The 19,677-nt window shown below is 35.1% G+C and overlaps 1 protein-coding gene across 1 annotated transcript in view; it reads right to left on the bottom strand.

Annotated features, from left to right (window-relative positions):
- LOC148955829 (pre-mRNA-processing factor 17) overlaps positions 1–19,677 on the bottom strand; it is a 58,967-nt gene that overhangs the window by 25,923 nt on the left and 13,367 nt on the right. Inside the window, 3 exon segments of the mRNA XM_089104454.1 lie at positions 8,133–8,347; positions 12,183–12,282; positions 16,689–16,915. Coding sequence (XP_088960580.1) covers positions 8,133–8,347; positions 12,183–12,282; positions 16,689–16,915 — 542 coding nt within the window.

Here is a 19,677-nt window from a genome sequence, read left to right as displayed (position 1 = left end):
GTTATTAAGATACTGCTGATACGGCCTTCTGACAGCCTGCATACACATAGAGTGTTTCAATTTAATTCAATGTACCCCTCAACATTTCCAGAAGTTTTTTCCTTAATACCCTTAGCCTTAGTGGTAGTTTTAGTAGTAGTAGTAGTAGAGTGTATATAGTACCTTTTGGTTGGTTCAACATCCCCCTCAACCTGTGCTGAAAGTTTCAACTTAATACTCTAAGCTGTTCCTGATATATAGCTGCTACGCAATTTAATAACTTTATCCTTAGCTTCAGTAGTACTAGTAGTAGCTGTAGTAGAAATAGTCGTAATAGAGTAGCATGCACATTCTGTATTTTGCCTAGTTCAGCATCCCCCTTAACATGCCCTGAAGGTTTCAACTTAATACCCTAAACCATTCCTAATATATTGCTGATACGTCCTTATGACAGCGTGCATGCAAGGAGCGTGTTTTGATTTAGTTCAACATCACCCAAAACGTTTCCTGAAAGTTTCACTTTCCTACCTTTAGCATCAGTCGTAGTATTAGCAGTATGCACAGAGTGTCTTTTGGTTCGTTCAGCATCCTTCTCAACACAGCCTGAAGGTTTCAACATAATGCTCTAACTAAGATGTTCCAAATTGTTCAGACATCCCTTTGGCAACCTGAGTGCACAACCTGAGCTTCAAAACCTGGATGAAAATTTCAGGTAGAGGATAAATTCGTAGATCTTACTGATGACATGTTCAAGATATAGCTCACGAACGATTCGGAGGAATTTCTCAATCTCAAGAAAAATATGTACCTTGGATATCTATTTCCTGCGTTACCGGAGGAATTAGTCGTGTATCCAGAATTAGTGTTAAATCATGTGATGGCTGTAGTCAACAACATTTGCTGTCCGGATTCATCAAAGGTTAGGTTGCTGGTTCAGCCTAAACATCTCAACCGAGACGAATTTTCCACTATGTTTGATTTGTCCCATATTCCGTATGTGGCTTCGAAGGAACATTTTTTAGACTCGGCGTAAAAACACCGCAAAATCTTCGCAGTACATGAGACACATTTGGGTAATAGCGATTTAATGGAGTATGAAATAAATACAAGTAATTCACCTCCTGTCCGTAACTGTTCTTATAATTGTCCGCATGCTTTACAGCCAGTATTAAAGGACAAAGTCAACAGATTATTAAATGCTGGAATCATAAAAGAGTGTGATGGTCCCTATGCTTTCCCAGTCATTCTTATCAAATGAAGAGCGACGAGTGGTGTATGGCAGTCGATTATAGGACATTGAACAAAAAAACGGTTAAGGACAGTTATATATTTTTATTGCCAAAAATTCAGCATTCATTGGATAGAATGTCTTCTCGTACGGTCTTTTCCACTATGTACTTTTTGTGATGATAACATCAAATGCTAGTGAAAGAGTCTGACCGTTAGAAGAAAGCTTTTGTTTGCAGCTATGGTTTATTCCGTTTTAGTGGGCTCCGTTATGGTTGTGCAATATGCCGTCGTTTCTTCAGTGATTCTAAAAAAAATTTAAGCCCGATATAGCACAATATTTTGCAGGTTTTTCTGGATGACGCTACGTCGCATACTCTGATAATTATTTCAAGGCTTTACAGGATGTCTTCTCTCAAATTCAAGACGCTGACTGGCGCTTGCGTCCTTCAAAACCCAAGTTTTTGGCACGTCCATATTAATTCTTGGTCACAATTTGGAGGAGGGTACCATCAAACCAGCTCCAGAAAAATTTCAACTTCAATGGTCAAGGCTTACAATATAAGTGGTATTATCTTTCTTCGAGTGTGTCCAGGGGGTCAAGGCAGATCTTTGCCATTGTCAAAGTTTACTGGTCCTTATAGGCTTGTTGAAAGGGTTGGAGAAACGAATTATGTCATCAAGAAGTAAGAAGGTCTATCATGAGCTTTAACTGTTCATGACAATAGGGTGAAACTGGACGTACCTCGTGCGCCCCGGGAGCTTTGAGGTCCTTCAGGAGAAGCACACTGAAAGAGGGGATGAGAGCCTGTCATTGGTTCCTCCTGAGGATGAGTGTGATAAAGATTTATTTGATGATTTACTAACCTCTCCAAAGCTAAACTCTTACTAAACCAGTTAAATGTATTCAGACTTTACCAACCCCTCAAAATGCAAGGTGACAGGTATTCAGGTAACACGTTTTCGCCTGTTAGGCTAACTCATACTCTTCATTCTATCTAGGATTCCGGATGAGAGTTCGGAACCTGTAATGTCCGCGCTTGCGTCCCAAAACCGAACTCCGGTCGAACGCTTAAAGTATAGATAGCTAGCTGACGCTAATTCAGTCGCCCAGTCGAAAGAAAATCTTTATAAAAATATGGCCTTGCAAATATTGCAAAAGCTAGTAGGCTAGTTAGCTTAAGTCCGTTTACAAAGTCAAAATTTATGTGTTAATTTTAAATGTTGAAGTAAAACGCCAGTTTGATGTTCGATTTTATGTGTCGCCGTCGTGACCTTAAAATATTTTTGCCCTTGGATGACTTTGTCATCCAAGGGCGTGGCTCACAGCTTACGACCCCATGGATTGAAGTAGTAACTTGATTAGTGACATTTTCAAAGTTTTCCAATCTTGTATTTTCTTTTTTCATAGGCAGCGCACTAGCGCTGCCTAAGTAAAGAACGATGTGGCCACAATGTGTTTTTTTTTCTTCTTCTTTCTTCGACAGGCACTTCGTATCGAAGGAGTTGTCGTAGGAACTTCGAAAAGGGCTCATTCGATTGGAAATTGGGGTGGCTAGTGCCCTTTTTAATATTCGAAAGTGATTGGAGGGAAACTAGCCCCCCCTCACGCCCATCATCATATCTTTTTGAGGAGGATACTCCCCCACAACCCTTGGGGCAAGGGTTTTAAGTTATTCCCTGAGGGCATATAAGAACAACGTTGGCACAATGTACCATATATCATTTTTTTACTTTAGAGAAGGGCACTTCATATGGAAGGAGTCGTCGTAGAGACTTCAAAAGGGGCTCATTCAATTGGAAATTGAGAGTTCTAGTGCCCTTTTTAATAGTCGAAAGTGATTGTAGGGCAACTAACCCCCCCCCCCCCCTACACCCATCATTCCCCCAAACACATCCAATCAAAATTTTGAGATAGCCATTTTGTTCAGCGTAGTTGATTTCCAAATAGAAAATATGTTTTTTAGGAGGAAACTCCTCCAAAACCCTCAGGGCGGGGGTTTTTAAGTTATGCCCTGGGGCCATGTAAGGTTTTTTATAGAAGGTGTTGTCGTAGAAACTTCAAAATAGGCCTATTTTGTTGGAAATTTGAAGGGTTAATTCCCATTTTAATTATCTAAAGTGATAGTAGGACCCATAGCCCCCCCCCACGCCATCATTCCCCCAAATACCTCCAATCAAAATTTTTAGATAGCCATTTTGTTCAACGTAGTTTAATTCTGGATATAAAATATATTTTTGAGCAGGACACACCCCCACAACCACCAGGGCAAGGGTTTTAAGTTATGCCCTGAGGGCATATAAGGTTTTTATAGAAAGCGTTGTCGTAGAAACTTCAAAAAAGGCTTATTCGATTGGAAATTCAATGGGCTAGTGCCCTTTTAAATAGCCGAAAGTGACTGGAGGGCAACTAGCCACCCCCCCCCCCACCCATCATTTCCCCAAACACATCCAATCAAAATTTGAGATAGCCATTTTGTTCAGCGTAGTTGATTTCCAGATAGAAAGTATGCTTTTATTAGGAGGAAAATCCCCCAGAGCCCTCGGAGAAAGGGTTTTAAGTTATTCCCTTAGGGCGAGTGAGAACGATGTTGGCACAAAGTACTATCTATTATTTTTTTCCTTTAGAGCTGAGCACTTCATATGGTAGGGGTCGTCGTAGAAACTTCAAAAGGGGCTCATTCAATTGGAAATTGAGAGTTCTAATGCCCTTTTTAATATTCAAAAGTGATTGGACGGAAACCAGGCCCCCCCCCCCACGCCCATCATTCCCCCAAACACAACCAATCAAAATTTTGATATAGCCATTTTGTTCAGCGTAGTTGATTTCCAGATAGAAAATATATTTTTGAGGAGGACACTCCCCACAACCCTTAGGGCAAGGGTTTTAATTTATGCCCTGGGGGCATATAAGGTTTTTATAGAAGGCGTTGACGTAAAAACTTCAAAAGAGGCTCATTCGATTGGATATTCTAAGGGCTAGCACCCTTTTTAATAGTCAAAATATGATTGGAGGGCACCTAGCCCCCCCCCCCCCGCCCATCATTCCCCTAAACACATCCAATCAAAATTTAGAGATAGCCATTTTGTTCAGCGTAGTGATTTTCAGATAGAAAATATGTTTTTGAGGAGGACACTCCCCTACAACCCTGAGGGCAAGGGTTTTAAGTTATGCCCTGGGGGCATATAAGGTTTTCATGAAGGCATTGTCGTAGAAACTTCAAAAAAGGCTCATTCGATTGGAAATTCAAAGGGCTAGTGCCCTTTTTAATAGTCGAAAGTGATTGGATGGCAACTAGCCCACCCACGCCCATCATTTCCCCAAACATATCCAATCAAAATTTTGAGATAGCCATTTTGTTCAGCATAGTTGATTTCCAGATAGAAAATAAGTTTTTGAAGAGGATACTCCCCCACAGCTCTCAGGGCAAAGGTTTTAAGTTATGCCCTGGGGTCATATAAGGTTTTTAAAGAAGGCGTTGTCGTAGAAACTTCAAAAAAAGCTCATTCGATTGGAAATTCAAAGGGCTAGTGCCCATTTTAATGGTTTCGAAAGTAATTGGAGAGCAAATAGCCCCCCCCCCTTCGCTCATCATTCCCCTAAAAACATCCAATTAAAATTTTGAGATAACCATTTTTTTCAGCGTAGTAGATTTCCATATAGAAATATATTTTTGAGGTGGACACTCCCCCACAACCCTCAGGGCAAGGATTATAAGTTATGCCCTGGGGGCATATAAGGTTTTTACTGAAATTTGTATCGTTGAAACTTGAAAAAGGGCTCATTCGATTTGAAATTCAAAGGGCTTGTACACTTTTTAATAGTCGAAAGTGATTAGTTAAATTTGTTGTTGTTGTTGTTGTTTAGACCAGGGCACTTTGTATCAAAGGAGTTGTCATGGGAACTCCGAAAAGGGCTTATTCGATTGGAAATTCAATGGGCTAGTGCCCTTTTAAGTATCCGAAAGTGACTGGAGGGCAACTAGCCACCCCCCCCCACCCATCATTTCCCCAAACACATCCAATCAAAATTTGAGATAGCCATGTTGTTCAGCGTAGTTGATTTCCAGATAGAAAATATGTTTTTGAGTAGGACACTCCCCCGCAACCCTCGGGGCAAGGGTTTTAAGTTATGCTCCGGGGGCATATAAGAACGATGTTGGCACAATGTACTATGTATTATTTTTTTCCTTTAGAGCTGGGCACTTCATATAGAAGTGGTCATCGTAGAAACTTCAAAAGGGGCTCATTCGATTGGAAATTGAGAGTTCTAGTGCCCTTTTCAATAGTCGAAAGTGATTGGAGGGCAACGAGGCCCCCCCACGCCCATCATTCCCCCAAACACATCCCAACAAAAATTCGACATAGCCAATTTTTTAAGAGTAGTTAATTTCCAGAAATAAAATATATTTTTGAGGAGGACACTCCCCCACAACCCTCAGGGCAAGGGTTTTAATTTATGACCTGGGGGCATATAAGGTTTTAATGAAGGCGTTGTCGTAGAAACTTCAAAAAAGGCTCATTCGATTGGAAATTCAATTTCCAATCGAATTTTGAGGTGGACACTCCCCCACAACCCTCAGGGCAAGGATTATAAGTTATGCCCTGGGGGCATATAAGGTTTTTACTGAAATCCTTTTCGTTGAAACTTGAAAAAGGGCTAATTCAATTTGAAATTCAAAGGGCTAGTACTCTTTTTAATAGTCGAAAGTGATTAGTGATATTTTTTGTTATTGTTGTTGTTTAGACTAGTGCACTTCGTGTCGAAGGAGTTGTCGTGGGAACTCCGAAAAGGGTTCATTCGATTGAAAATAGAAAGGGCTGATGCCCTTTTTAATAGTCAAAAGTGATTGGAGGGCAACTAATCCCCCTTTTACTCCCCCCCTCCCACGCCCATCCACCCATTTGCCCATTATGTTGCCTTAAGATTAAATCAAAATGCACTGTGATAATGCTAATTCCCAATAAGACATCTCAGCAGTATCCCACGAACGACTGAGGGTATTATGTTCAAACTTTCGGGGCTACTTCTGCTCTTAAAATTTAACCAAATCAAAATAGCGTAAGTGTATCTAAGCTATCAAAGAATGTAAACAGATTTTTTGCGAATGGTATCAAGTTTTCCATTTCAGGTCAACTAGAGGAGGTATGAAACTAAATTAAACACTACTATTTGTGTCCAAATTTATAAAAGGGTGTATGTTGCTAAAAATTGCTGAAAATTTTTCTCCAGAATGCAAATAGCAGGCCAAACTATAAAGTCTTAAAATACGAAAAGATTTAAAGTATTATTTTCTTTTTCACTGAAAAGACTATGTCAATATAAAACGAACAGAAATTAATTAAAAAAAATTCTTTCAACAAAATAAGTTTTTCAAAGAAAAGTAAAGAACTCCGTTGAACCAAAAATGATCAAAAACCAAATGAAATAATCTGCTAAGAACGGAATTACCACAAATCAACATCAATAAATAATTGAAACCCAAAAACGAGCAGAAATTACAATAAATAACCGAGTCAAACCCAAAACGAGCAGAAATTACCCTAAGCTTCCCAAGCCTTCCCAAGGTCAGAACAAAATTTGCACTTTACTGAAAAAATACAAATGAATGTGCATTGTCAGTTTAATATAAATATACTGATATTTAGTAATGAAAATGTTAATATTATTTGATTAATTAAAGTTATAAAAGTAAAAACATTATTTTTTTTTCAGTAAAGTGCAAATTTGATCTGGCCTTGGGAAGGCATAGGGGTTTACAAAAAGTACACAAAGAAACAGATAAGAAAACAGTAGAAATACAGATGTCCCATGGATAAAAAAGGGTGAAACCTTAATCAAACTCCAAAACATCCAGTTTTGCACGGAAATGCTGCTTTGTGTGCCCAGAGTCAGACTGCTTAATAGTCTTCCAGATCCTCGGGCCCATACAATTGTTTGAATACAAAATATTGCAAATACCAAAACTCTAAGTTACCCTATAGTTCAAAGTTACGATCAGGATTTACACGATTAGCAGATAAAGTACAATCAGGAATATTCAGAGGGGCGTGTGGTCTTGGCACCCTGGTGTCTCAGGAAATCTAGATATGATTGTCATTACCGGATTTTTCAGAGCACATTTTTCCTCCATGTCTAATTTACATATAGAAGTATATTGATTATCCTTATTAATTTTCGTTTCTAGATAATGTCTGTATGTAATGACAGTAGTTATGTATAATCACCAGGGTCGTATCCAGGATTTTTTTTTCGAGGGGCGGGGTGTTACAAAATTATTTTTTCGTCAGGGTAAAAAAAAACATCAAAATTTGTTTATATTCATTTTTGTTTACGTTTTACGTTTACGTTTCGGCCAGCAAAATTGCTTTTACGCGAGTAATTTGGAAATAAAAAGAAATGAACGAAAAACTTGAGTCTAGTGGTGTAACTTTTCTCCCTCTAAACGCCTACGCCATCCGTAATATGCTGAAAAGTATTATTGAAAAATCACTAGAGTTAAAAATCTTGCAGCTCCATAGCTCCCTTTAAGAAACGTTCTACCGGGGTATATTTTATGTCTATATTATATCAGTATATTATATCTGATACTTAAAACACCAAGAATATTTTATTTAGAAATGAGTAAATTGCAGCTTATTAAGCTCTGAAGTAGAATAATCGAATAATTATTTGTGATAGGTCATTAAGCACTTTTGAACACAATAATTGCAATTGACTATTGAATGCCAAAAATTCTAAAAATTATCTGCAATAAGCTTATTGAACGCAGGGCATAATATAAAATCTTAGGAATCATAATTTAATCCTGCATTATTCTGGACGGGCAGAGGGGTTCCGCTCAGATCTAGTTTCGTCCTTATCTCTGCCAGCGGAACGGCACAGTTATAAAGTTTTTTTTTTTCTAAAATGACCAGAAGAGTACCTTAACTTTGCCGTCCATTGAGCAGGATAAAAGGAGATGAGCTGTCTTAGGAATTAATCGAATTTGGTTCAATGCCTTTGAATGTCCAGTCCAAGTGTGAAGTAGCTTCTTTGGTACAAAACATTTGTCAGGAGGACTGTCAGATCTCAAGTTAACACCAACGTCATGAGGAGCATGCATAAACGATCGCCCTTGGTAGTCAAGAGGATCTTTAACTGAAAAAAGAAAATGTCATGAGGAGCATGCATAAACGCCAACGTTTATGGTGTTGCACCAACATGCATGAGGAGCATGCACCAACGTCATGAGGAGCATGCATAAACGATCGCCCTTGATAGTCAAGAGGATCTTTAACTGAAAAAAAAATGTTTATTATTCGTCGTTCCAACATAAAAGAAAGTAAGAGTGGATTCATTTTTACTGGAAGCGAAATTAAAGCAGTAAAAGGAAGTAATTGTTCGCATTAAATTGGTCCGTTGTGTCCACAATGAAAGAAACAGTTGAGATGGATAACAGATTGAATATAAGAATCGAACCAATTTTATTTTTGCATGGCAATAGAAATATGGCATAAATTCCACATTTAGCTTATCTTAAAAAAAAAAAAAAAAAAAAAAAAAAAAACTTCAATTTTCTGACCATCGTGTAACAAAGCTCATGCAATATATTACACGGCCGTTCGTTGTACGTCATGGTCCATAGACTTGCATAAAAAAAACAGCAAAATCTTTGTCTTTTGTAAAAATACACCTATAGAAACATCACTACCGGGCTATATTTTGCAGTTATCTTTTATAATTTTTCGTAGTTAATTGGGTTCTTTTTCTGGGTGTTGCTGTTTTGGTAAATCGTTTTGGCTGTTTCGGTAAATCACTGTTTTGACCTCTATATTTGTCCTTTATCTAATGTTTGTTTCTTTTTGGAGGTAGGTTTCAAATATTCAATTGAGTGGGATTGTATTAATTGGCAATACAATAATAGGCTGGAACAGAGTGCAGGTAACAATGGTCTTTCCGTCTTGGGAGCTGCCATGATATATCTGATGCAGGTTAACGGAGGTATAATATACAAGCTTACGCGAATCTGCATGAGTAATGTTAAATGCTCTATGAAAGAAGGGCATTCATATTTGATATATATCCATGACAGTACAATAACCATAACAGTAAAGAAACTACGATATTAGTCTTTTTACGCTCAATGAGGGAAGAGCCTCTATGCTGACATATACCCATGATAGTAAAATAATTATGACAGTAAAGTACCTAGCATGTTAATTTATGTTAATTTTATGCTCTTTAAGGGAAGAGGCTCCATGTTTGATATACACCCATGAAACTTAAATAGCCATGACAGTAAAGTAAATGACCATGACAGGGAAGTAACCAACATATTAATTTTGTGCTGTATGAGGGAAGAGCCTCCAAGCCTGATATACAGACATGAAAGTAAAATAACCATGACAGTAAAGTAAATAATCATGTACGTGAAGTGTCAATTTTACGCTCATTGAGAGAAGAGACTCCATGCTTCATATACACCCTTGACAGTAAAATAACCATGACAGTAAATTAAAAAACCATGACAGTAAAATAACTAACATATTAAATTTATGCTGTATCAGGGAAGAGCCTCCATGCTTGAGCACATGAAAGTGAAACAACCATGACTGTAAAGTAACTAACCATGAAAGTAAAGTGTCAATTTTATGCTCTTTCAGGGAAGAGCCTCCATGCTTGATTTACACCCTTGACAGTAAAATAACCATGAGAGTAAATTAAATAACCATGACAGTAAAGTAACTAACATGTTACTTTTATGCTGTACGAGGGAAGAGCCTCCACTTAATATACATCCACGACACTAAAATAACCAAGAAGTAAAATGACTAACATGTTAAATTTATGCTGTATCAGGGAAGAACCTCCATGCTTGATATACACACATGAAAGTGAAACAACCATGACAGTAAAGTAACTAACCATGAAAGTAAAGTGTCAATTTTATGTTCTTTCAGGGAAGAGCCTCCATGCTTGATTTACACCCTTGACAGTAAAATAACCATGAGAGTAAATTAAATAGCCATGACAGTAAAGTAACTAACATGTTAATTTTATGCTGTACGAGGGAAGAGCCTCCATGCTTAATATACATCCACGACACTAAAATAACCAAAAAGTAAAATGACTAACATGTTAAATTTATGCTGTATCAGGGAAGAGCCTCCATGCTTGATATACACACATGAAAGTGAAACAACCATGACAGTAAAGTAACTAACCATGAAAGTAAAGTGTCAATTTTATGCTCTTTCAGGGAAGAGCCTCCATGCTTGATTTACACCCTTGATAGTAAAATAACCATGAGAGTAAATTAAATAACCCTGACAGTAAAGTAACTAACATGTTAATTTTATGCTGTACGAGGGAAGAGTCTCCATGCTTAATATACATCCACGACACTAAAATAACCAAAAAGTAAAATAACTAACATGTTAATATTTGTTAATTTTATACTCTATTATGGATGGGCCTCCATGCTTCATATACACAAATAACAGTAGATTATCCATGACAGTAAAAAACCAAGCATGTTAATTTCTGTTAGCATTATGCTCTATAAAGGAAGGGCCTCCAAACTTGATATACACCCATAAGAGTCAAATAACTAACACATAAATTTCAGTCAAAATTATGCTATATGAGGGAAGTGCCTTCATGCTTGACATGCACCTTCGACAGTAAAATGACTTGCTTTGACTAGTTGAAAGTCATATTTGAAAGCTATATTTCAGGAACTCAAAAATTAGTTTCCATTATTTTTCGCAGCTGTAAAATTTCGAATTTAATGATGAATTGCATCAAATTCACTGTATCAAATTTTGCTTTTTCCTCAAAACCATTTTGAAAAAAATGTTACACTTATTCAATATGATTAGCAAAACAGATCCTTGATTGATTTTTTGTTATTCTTTGTCGTTCTAAAATAAAAACAATAAGAGAATAGAAAAAGTAGTTTAATTAATATATTTTCCTATAAAATTTTCCTTAAAAATTATTTGGAAAAATTAAATTTTTCGTGAATTTTCCCAGAAAAATAGAATTGTGTCACGAATAGAAATCAGAAGGAACAGTGTGTGTGTGGGGAGGGGGGGGGGTCTAAAATTACAAGAAGAGTAAGTGTGATATGGCTTTTATACATTATTAAATGTTTTTATCGGAATAATTAATACAATTAATTGGAAAGCTTCTCTTTTTGTGCAATTAAACTGAAGGATAAAATTGAGTAAGAACTGAAGAAAAAATAAAAGCAATAATCCAATTATAAGTATTTTTTACAATGAAGTTTTGACCAAAATACATTGAAATTATAATACAAGGGAGACAACCTATCTTATACAATAAAGTACGAAAAGAGAAATAAATGGTTAGAAAGTAGTGTAAAAGTAATGGTTAGAAAGAGTTAAAAAGGTGGCAAAGAAGTAAGGAGGTAGAAGGTAAAGCAGTAAAGAGTTGTAAGACTAATAGCAAAGGCAATACTATCGACACTCTGAAGGATTTATAACAGCGCTGCCAATCTTACTTTCTTTTCTTTTTCTATTGAAAAGATTTCTTTCAGAAAGAAATAGTTAACATGAATGTAAAAAAAGGAAGAAAATTGAGAGGTTTTTTTCCCACTGGAAGACAAAAAACGCGTTGATAGAAATATCTTTCAAAAACAGGCAATATTTTTTTCAAGCTCGGAAACCTTATTTACAGTATGCTTGAATTGAAAGGGGACAACGCATTTCTTAAATCCATAGACAAAAAGAATATGATATACAGATGTCTATGCGCCCTATCCTACAATGTTAAAAAAAGGGTCGGATATCCAAGCACCTTTAGGCTATGCGTGATGAAATTAAAACATGCTAGAGGCCTGAAAAACTGAGAAAAGAGGATCATAAGCACAAAGTTTATTAGCCCCGTAGAATTGTTTTGGTTGGACGTCTGTATTATATAGATTTCGTCTGTGCCTAAATCAAAGTGTTAAAGAGAGAAAGAATATTACTGTGAAGCATTGTTTTTTCTTCAAATGATGCATCCTATTTTTGCCCGCGCCTCGTCTTTTGACGCTTAAATAATATTTCTTCTAATTCGGCTGCTTCTTCCTAAAATTACAGAAACAAAAACACATCAAAAAAACGAAACTATGGTACTTGTCTATTACAGCCATCACAACCAAGAAGTGAAGTTAGGTTAATCCTAAAAAATAACAAAATACGATAAAAACATAATATTTTAGTAACAAAATTATGGACACTACAACAGAGACTTATGGAAAGCACAGAAAGCATTATATTAAATACCTAAACTAATATACTCTATATATTAAATATTCAATGAAAATAAAAAATAGAGACCGGTTTTACTCAGATCAAGAACTTAAGCGCGGTCGTTATAATAGACAAGTATCGAAAATAGACATAGATAATAGCTATGTACATAGCAAATACTTACTTTCTCTCATTAGCGAGCTTTGGGAAATTTAGATCTCTACCCTTGTAGCTATCTACAAAACTATTGAAATGACAACAAGCCTTTGTTGTTCAATTTTGAATAGATTTTCGGCAATCGAAAAAACCAAATGATATCAAATCACGCAACATCGAAGTTAAAAAATCCTCGCCTATTTAGCCATCAGTTCTAGCTCAATACATTTATGATTAGATCATACTCATGCTATAAACGAGATATCAAACATTTAAAATAAAAATTTAATAAAATACATAATAGACATTTTAGAACAAGTTAACATTTGAACTGCAAAATCGGCCTTTTTCGCTACCCATATCCAGCCCTCAGTTAAAGAGCTGCTTTCTTGCAACCCTTTTCCTGAAGATATCAAGATCAATTGAAGTAAACAACATAATAAAAGGTTCATTTTTGTTCAATGTAACTGGTAATATTTTATTTATCTCACCAATAATTTTGATCAATTTTTTCAGTGGTACCAACACGAGAGAGCTAGACAAGAAACATACCATTCAATTTACTATTTAATGCTCTTTATGAATATGGCTATCAGTCCCGTTGGAAATTTTTGTGAACGAATTATGTAGAATAAAATACAAAAAGACTACAATAAGATGTATGAAAAACATTACGCTATAAAGACAACGGTTAGAATGTCGAATGAAATGAAAAAGAGGAATGAAATGAAAGAAAATAAGATGTATAGAAACCATTAAGCTATAAAGTCAATGGCTAGAATGTCGAATGAAATGAAAGAAAATAAGATGTATGGAAAACATTAAGCTATAAAGTCAAAGGTTAGAATGTCAAATGAAATGAAAAAGAGGAATGAAATGAAAGAAAATAAGATGTATGGAAAACATTAAGCTATAAAGTCAATGGTTAGAATGTCGAATGAACTGAAAAAGAGTATGGTAAAACGTATTGTTAGGAATGAAATAAAAGAAAATAAGATGTATGGAAAACATCAAGCTATAAAGTCAATGGTTAGAATGTCGAATGAAATAAAAAGAGGAATGAAATGAAAGAAAATAAGATGTATGGAAAACATTTAGCTATAAAGTCAATGGTTAGAATGTCGAATGAAATGAAAGAAAATAAGATGTATGGAAAACATTAAGCTATAAAATCAACTGTTTGAATGTCGAATGAAATGAAAAAGAGGAATGAAATGAAAAGGAGGAATGAAATGAAAGAAAAATAAGATGTATGAAAAACATTACGCTATAAAGTCAAAGGTTATAATGTCAAATGAAATGAAAAAGAGGAATGAAAAGAAAGAAAATAAGATGTATGGAAAACATTAAGCTATAAAGTCAATGGTTAGAATGTCGAATGAACTGAAAAAGAGTATGGTAAAACGTATGGTTAGGAATGAAATAAAAGAAAATAAGATGTATGGAAAACATCAAGCTATAAAGTCAATGTTTAGAATGTCGAATGAAATAAAAAGAGGAATGAAATGAAAGAAAATAAGATGTATGGAAAACATTTAGCTATAAAGTCAATTGTTAGAATGTAGAATGAAATTAAAGAAAATAAGATGTATGGAAAACATTAATCTATAAAATCAACTGTTTGAATGTCGAATGAAATTAAAAAGAGGAATTAAATGAAAAAGAGGAATGAAATTAAATAAAAATAAGATGTATGAAAAACATTACGCCATAAAGTCAAAGGTTAGAATGTCAAATGAAATGAAAAAGAGGAATGAAATGAAAAAAAAGATGTATGGAAAAAATTAAGCTATAAGTCAATGGTTGGAAAGTCGAATGAAATGAAAAGGAGGGATGAGATAAAAGAAAATAAGATGAATGAAAAACATTAAGCCATTAAGTCAATGGTTGGAAAGTCGAATGAAATGAAAAAGAGGAATGAAATGAAAGAAAATTAGATGTATGAAAAATATTAAGCCATAAAATCAACGGTTTGAATGTCGGATGAAATGAAAAAGAGGAACGAAATGAAAAAGAGGAATGAAATGAAAGAAAATAAAATGTATGAAAAACATTAAGCCATAAAGTCAATGGTTAGAATGTCGAATGAAAGGAAAACGAGAAATGAAATGAAAAAAATAAGAGGCATGAAAAACGTTAAGCCACACAATCAACGGTTTGAATGGAGAATGAAATGAAAAAGAGGAATGAAATGAAAGAAAATAAGATGCATTGAAAACATTATGCTATAAAGTCAATGGTTAGAATATCGATTGAAATGATAAAAGGAAGCGTTGGATCTTTGTTGCCGGAATGAAATTCTGATTATGTGAAAGTCTACTAGCATATTTCATATCAACAACAAAATAATATAATAATAAAAATAAAAAATAATAAGGCCCCAATTTCTGATAGTGTTTGATTCGGATAGAGTTCTGATATGGTAAACCAGTGATTGAAATAAGGTGGCTGCGAAGTTAAAACAAATTACTGAAGATTATTATTATGATTTTTGAGAAAGGGTAACTGCCTATTTATTTTTGAAAAACTTAAATTATACCCTTTATAAGAAACTTGATTAGAGTGAAAGTAGTAATTTTGGCGACATTAGCTATGTTTCTGTTGGAAGCAAATTACTTAGCATGAAGGTACTTATTAGACAAAGAGATGCTACAGGCAGTTTCAAGAGAAGAAACAATGTGGCTTTAGGAACAGGCGGGGAAACATGAACCAAATTTTCATTCTTAGATTAATTAGTGAGAATTAGCTCAAGCTTCAGACCCCTTTAGTTCACAGGTTTATAGATTATGATTAGCCATTTGATTCAGCCGTAATTGGAGCTTTACTGAAAGTGCTATCCTTGTATGGTATACTGCATAACTATATTAAGTTGGTTAAAGCTATGCACAAGGACATTATTGCTGCAGTTAAGGTCGGGAGTGAGGTTAGTAGCTGATTTGGAATAAAGAGTTGAGCGTGGTTGTGCCTTACCATCGTTTATATGGATTATTTTAATGAACTTTGAACTAAGGAACACGGCAAAGGCTATGGGAGATCACTGAATCAAATGCCAAGGTAAGACTCTCCAAGACCATGATTAGGTAGATGATTTGAGCGTCGTTTCTGGATCAATGACCCTATAAAATCAGAAGTAGGCTTTTTCGAAAGTAAATTAAAAATCTAATACCTTCTCACCTTTTTGTATTACTTTGATGTTCTTACTTTTAATAAAGTCGAGCAATAGTCGTAAGTGAGAAATATTCGAAAATAAAATTTCGTATCTAACAAAAACTATTGGGGGTTGGCTAAGCAAACGACAAGCCTATTCGCTTAGTATTTGAAATAATGAATAAAAATATATAAGTTGGTGAAGTTGACATTGTGTAGTCAAATCACCCAATTACCTTTCTCGACTTTTATCCTTAGCACAACTTTTACCTTAAGAGATTTTACACATGCTTTCAACCAATTGAAGCACTTTTATTTGCTTCTACCATTAGCACGACAGTAATCATGGGTATCTGCTGAAACTTTAAGCCCCTGAAAACTTTTAACCTTAGACATTCAATAGCATTAACTTTTACGGTTAAAAGTGGCCAATCATGGTTTTGTGTGCCAGTAAAAGCTCAGCAATCATCACCAAACAACAGAAATCAGAGATGAAAGGCCTTACATCAGAGAAGCATGATCTTAGAAGTTTCAACAAGTAAAAGTGCTGGACTTGTTTTAATAGTCTAACGAACCTATATTTCATAATTTGAAACAGTCAGCTAATTTGTGTTCATACTTGTCTTCCTTGTATTACATTGACTATACAGAACTACCAATACCAGCAGAAAGAAATACATACAGTTTGTCTTTAATACAATAACAGCATTCAGGGCCAACTGTCAGAGGATGATGTAAAACTAATTAAATTACTTGCATATTTTAAAAGATAATTTTACCCATAGCTCAGTAAGTTCTCATCCATGGAAGTCCCTACAGAAAGTTATTCTAGAGTGAATGCGCTAAGACAATTAGAATATACCAACTGTGAGATGAAATGGACGAAAACAATGAAAAACATATTTTTAAACAACTTGAAAAAAAATATACTATTGTACCGGTGAGGGTTTTGCAACTGTCTTCTCATCAACGAATTTCCCCCATGGACCAAGGAATCCTTCGGTATCTTCAGGGTTGTCATTAGTTTCTCTTTTTCTTTTATCTAAAGGACGTTTTTCTGTCGACTCGAAAACTGAAGCACCATCTTTTTTCTCTGCAGTGCCTGAGGAGCCAATAAATTGGCATTGCTGAGACTGCCCATCTAAAGACGGGTCAATGGCATAGCCTGTTGAAAAAACAAAGCTATGAAAATTACGCTATAAGAACTCATGAGGCCAGAACGAATAACCAAGAGGAGTCTCAGTTTTTCAACACAAGAAAGGGCAAATTAAACAAAAATAATACACAATAATGAAAAGCTGTAAATATTGATATATTTATGGTGGGCAAAGAAAAGTAGAAAAGATACGTGTGTATTTCTGAATCACCTAATTGACGTGCTGCTGTTGGAAATTAAAGAAAACACAAAAGGAGTATATAAATATTCAGTCTAATCAGTGGAAGGAGATTGTGCAATGTCCAGGAATGCACAATAGTACAATGGTACCATGCACAGAATGATTGGAAATGAATCTTCTACAGCTGAATCAAAAATGAATCATTTTTATACGTGAATAGGTGCATTTTTAACTCACTGATTATTTTTATTTTTTTTTGTTTTTAGAGGCTATTGTTTTGCTTTTTCAAAAACTGACGCGCAGTCCTTCTCATGTGCAGTGACTAAGAAGCCAATATATAAGGATGACGAAAACTTCACATTTGAAAAAGGATCAAAGGCCTAGCCTGTTGAAAGATAAAAATTTGAAAATAAAAAGAATATAATCTATTTTTTAATATTAAACACTTTTATTTAGCTTTGTCTAAGTAAAAGAAAAACAAAAAGAGCGTAGATAACGGGTTTCCAACAAGCCACTTGGAGCTACACGGGCTTTCAGACTTGCCTCGTCAAACAGTTTGTGGTAACAAACTGTAAGTAAGGAGCGACGCGGCTCAACATTAACCGAAACTCTAAAAAACATGAGTTTTGATAACAATAGTTACACCAAAATAATCCAATTTTTATATCGATTCAAATATACATATTTTATGAACTTTAATGTTACCCATCAAAATCTAAGAGCCTGATGAAATCTGCCCAATTTTAGAAAACATCACCGAAACGTTAAGCGATCCTATTGAAAATCCCACCCACAAATTCAGCATATTAGAGAACCGCGCTGTACAAGTTTGAAGCTCTTATACACAAAAATGTGGAAATTTGCCCTTTTTTGTCAGAAGAAAGATAGCAGATGTGTGTGCATATTTTGTTGTTTGTTTTTCCCCAAGAGTGATTGAATAAAACTAGTGATCCTAGATGATCAGAAAAGGGCTCATTTGATCAGAAATCAAAAGTTGTAGTACTCTTTTTTAAGGGACAAAAAAGATTAGACGGCAGCTAGTCCCCCCTCCCACGCCCAGTTTTCCCTAAAGTCGTCCGATAAAAATTTTGAGGTAACGTTTTTGTTCAGCATAGTTAAAACGTCCAATAACTATGTCTTTGGGATAACATGACCCCGCACAGCCCCTTGGGAAAGAACTGTAAAATACAAAATTTACCCATTATTTACGTAGACTATATTTGTTACTTGGATGCATGCAGACAAATTTTTTTTGAGGGGGAAGGGCATTTTCTGCCTGTTTGTTTTTAAACATTGAGAATTTTTTGATGGAAGGAAACCCGATATGCTAAGGACAATTTTGAGATTTTTCAGATGGAATCGTTTTGAAGAAATTTTCCAGGGGAATTTCAGTGAAGATGGCATTGCCCAAGGGGGGGGGCATTTGACGTGGGAGTAACTTTACTTTGAGGAATTTTCTGTGGAGGGAGGGAATTTTACATGGAGGGAAGCTGGATTTCCCAGCATTCTTTAAAAACTATCAGAAATTAAAATATAAAATAAGATTTTTCAACTCAAATTAAGGAACATTATTAAAACTTAAAACGAGCACAGACTACTCTGTGTATGAGGGGGTTGACCTCTCCTCAATACCTCACTCTTTAGGTTACAGTTGGAATTTTTGTCCCAATCCTTTAAGAACGACTCCTGAAACACAGGGGCCGTTTAATTAGAAAAAGAGGCTTTTTTAAAAGTTCTAAAACAATTAAACGTGAAAAGTGAGGTATTGAGGAGAAGGCAACTCACTTCAAATACAGAATAATTTCTGTCCGTTTTAAGTTGTAATTCTGCTTCTAACTTATCAGTTGAAAAGAAAATTGTTTGTTGTCAAATTCAATTTGTATATAAGATCTGCCTTAAGCGTGATAATCAACATTGGCTCTATGATTTGCAAAAGATGAGTGATATTAGGTGGCGAATGTTTTAGCATTTTATATTAATTTTATAGGATGAGTGAGAACGGAGGATAAATAAGCTTATATGTATAAAATTTGTAAGTATGAATTGCTCTCACATTGCACCATTAAAGATAAAAAACAAAATCTATAAGGTTTAGAAAAGAGCTTTATATTCACAAGGCAATTTTAATTTCATCATTACAAAAACTCAAATTGTGGAATTGCGAAATAAGTAGCGTTTTTTATGCCAAAGATATGCATTTCCAAATTCTTTTCATTACATATTAATTGATTGGTTAATTGAAATGCAAAAGATTCATTTTCAATCTATCCAAGCTTCTTTTTTTGTAAATTCAGTCAACCTTTGGCCTTTAATGGAAGACATACTCTCAATTTCTTTTGGGTTTTCTTCTTTTTTTCATAATAAGAATAAGTTTTTTGACATATATATAACAAACAAATATACTTTGAAACACAAAGTAAATCTGTACCTGAGTGTATAATGGGGAATACAGAAGTACGGCCCATCCTTATTGGAAGGAGAGATGATTTCCCCTCTGCTTAAATAAATGGATTCTTTCCCCTCAAACAAAAAATTTAAAATTCAAACTTAGTTTTCATTTTATAACTTTAACTCACCCTCTTTTTCCAGG

This window comes from Artemia sp. Qi Xiang Cuo, chromosome 2 (assembly GCF_049724085.1).
Source record: "Artemia sp. Qi Xiang Cuo chromosome 2, ASM4972408v1, whole genome shotgun sequence".
Taxonomy (NCBI): Eukaryota; Metazoa; Arthropoda; class Branchiopoda; order Anostraca; family Artemiidae; genus Artemia; species Artemia sp. Qi Xiang Cuo.
The sequence above is the reverse complement of the archived record's forward strand: the minus strand, read 5'-3'. Positions and strand labels throughout refer to the sequence as shown.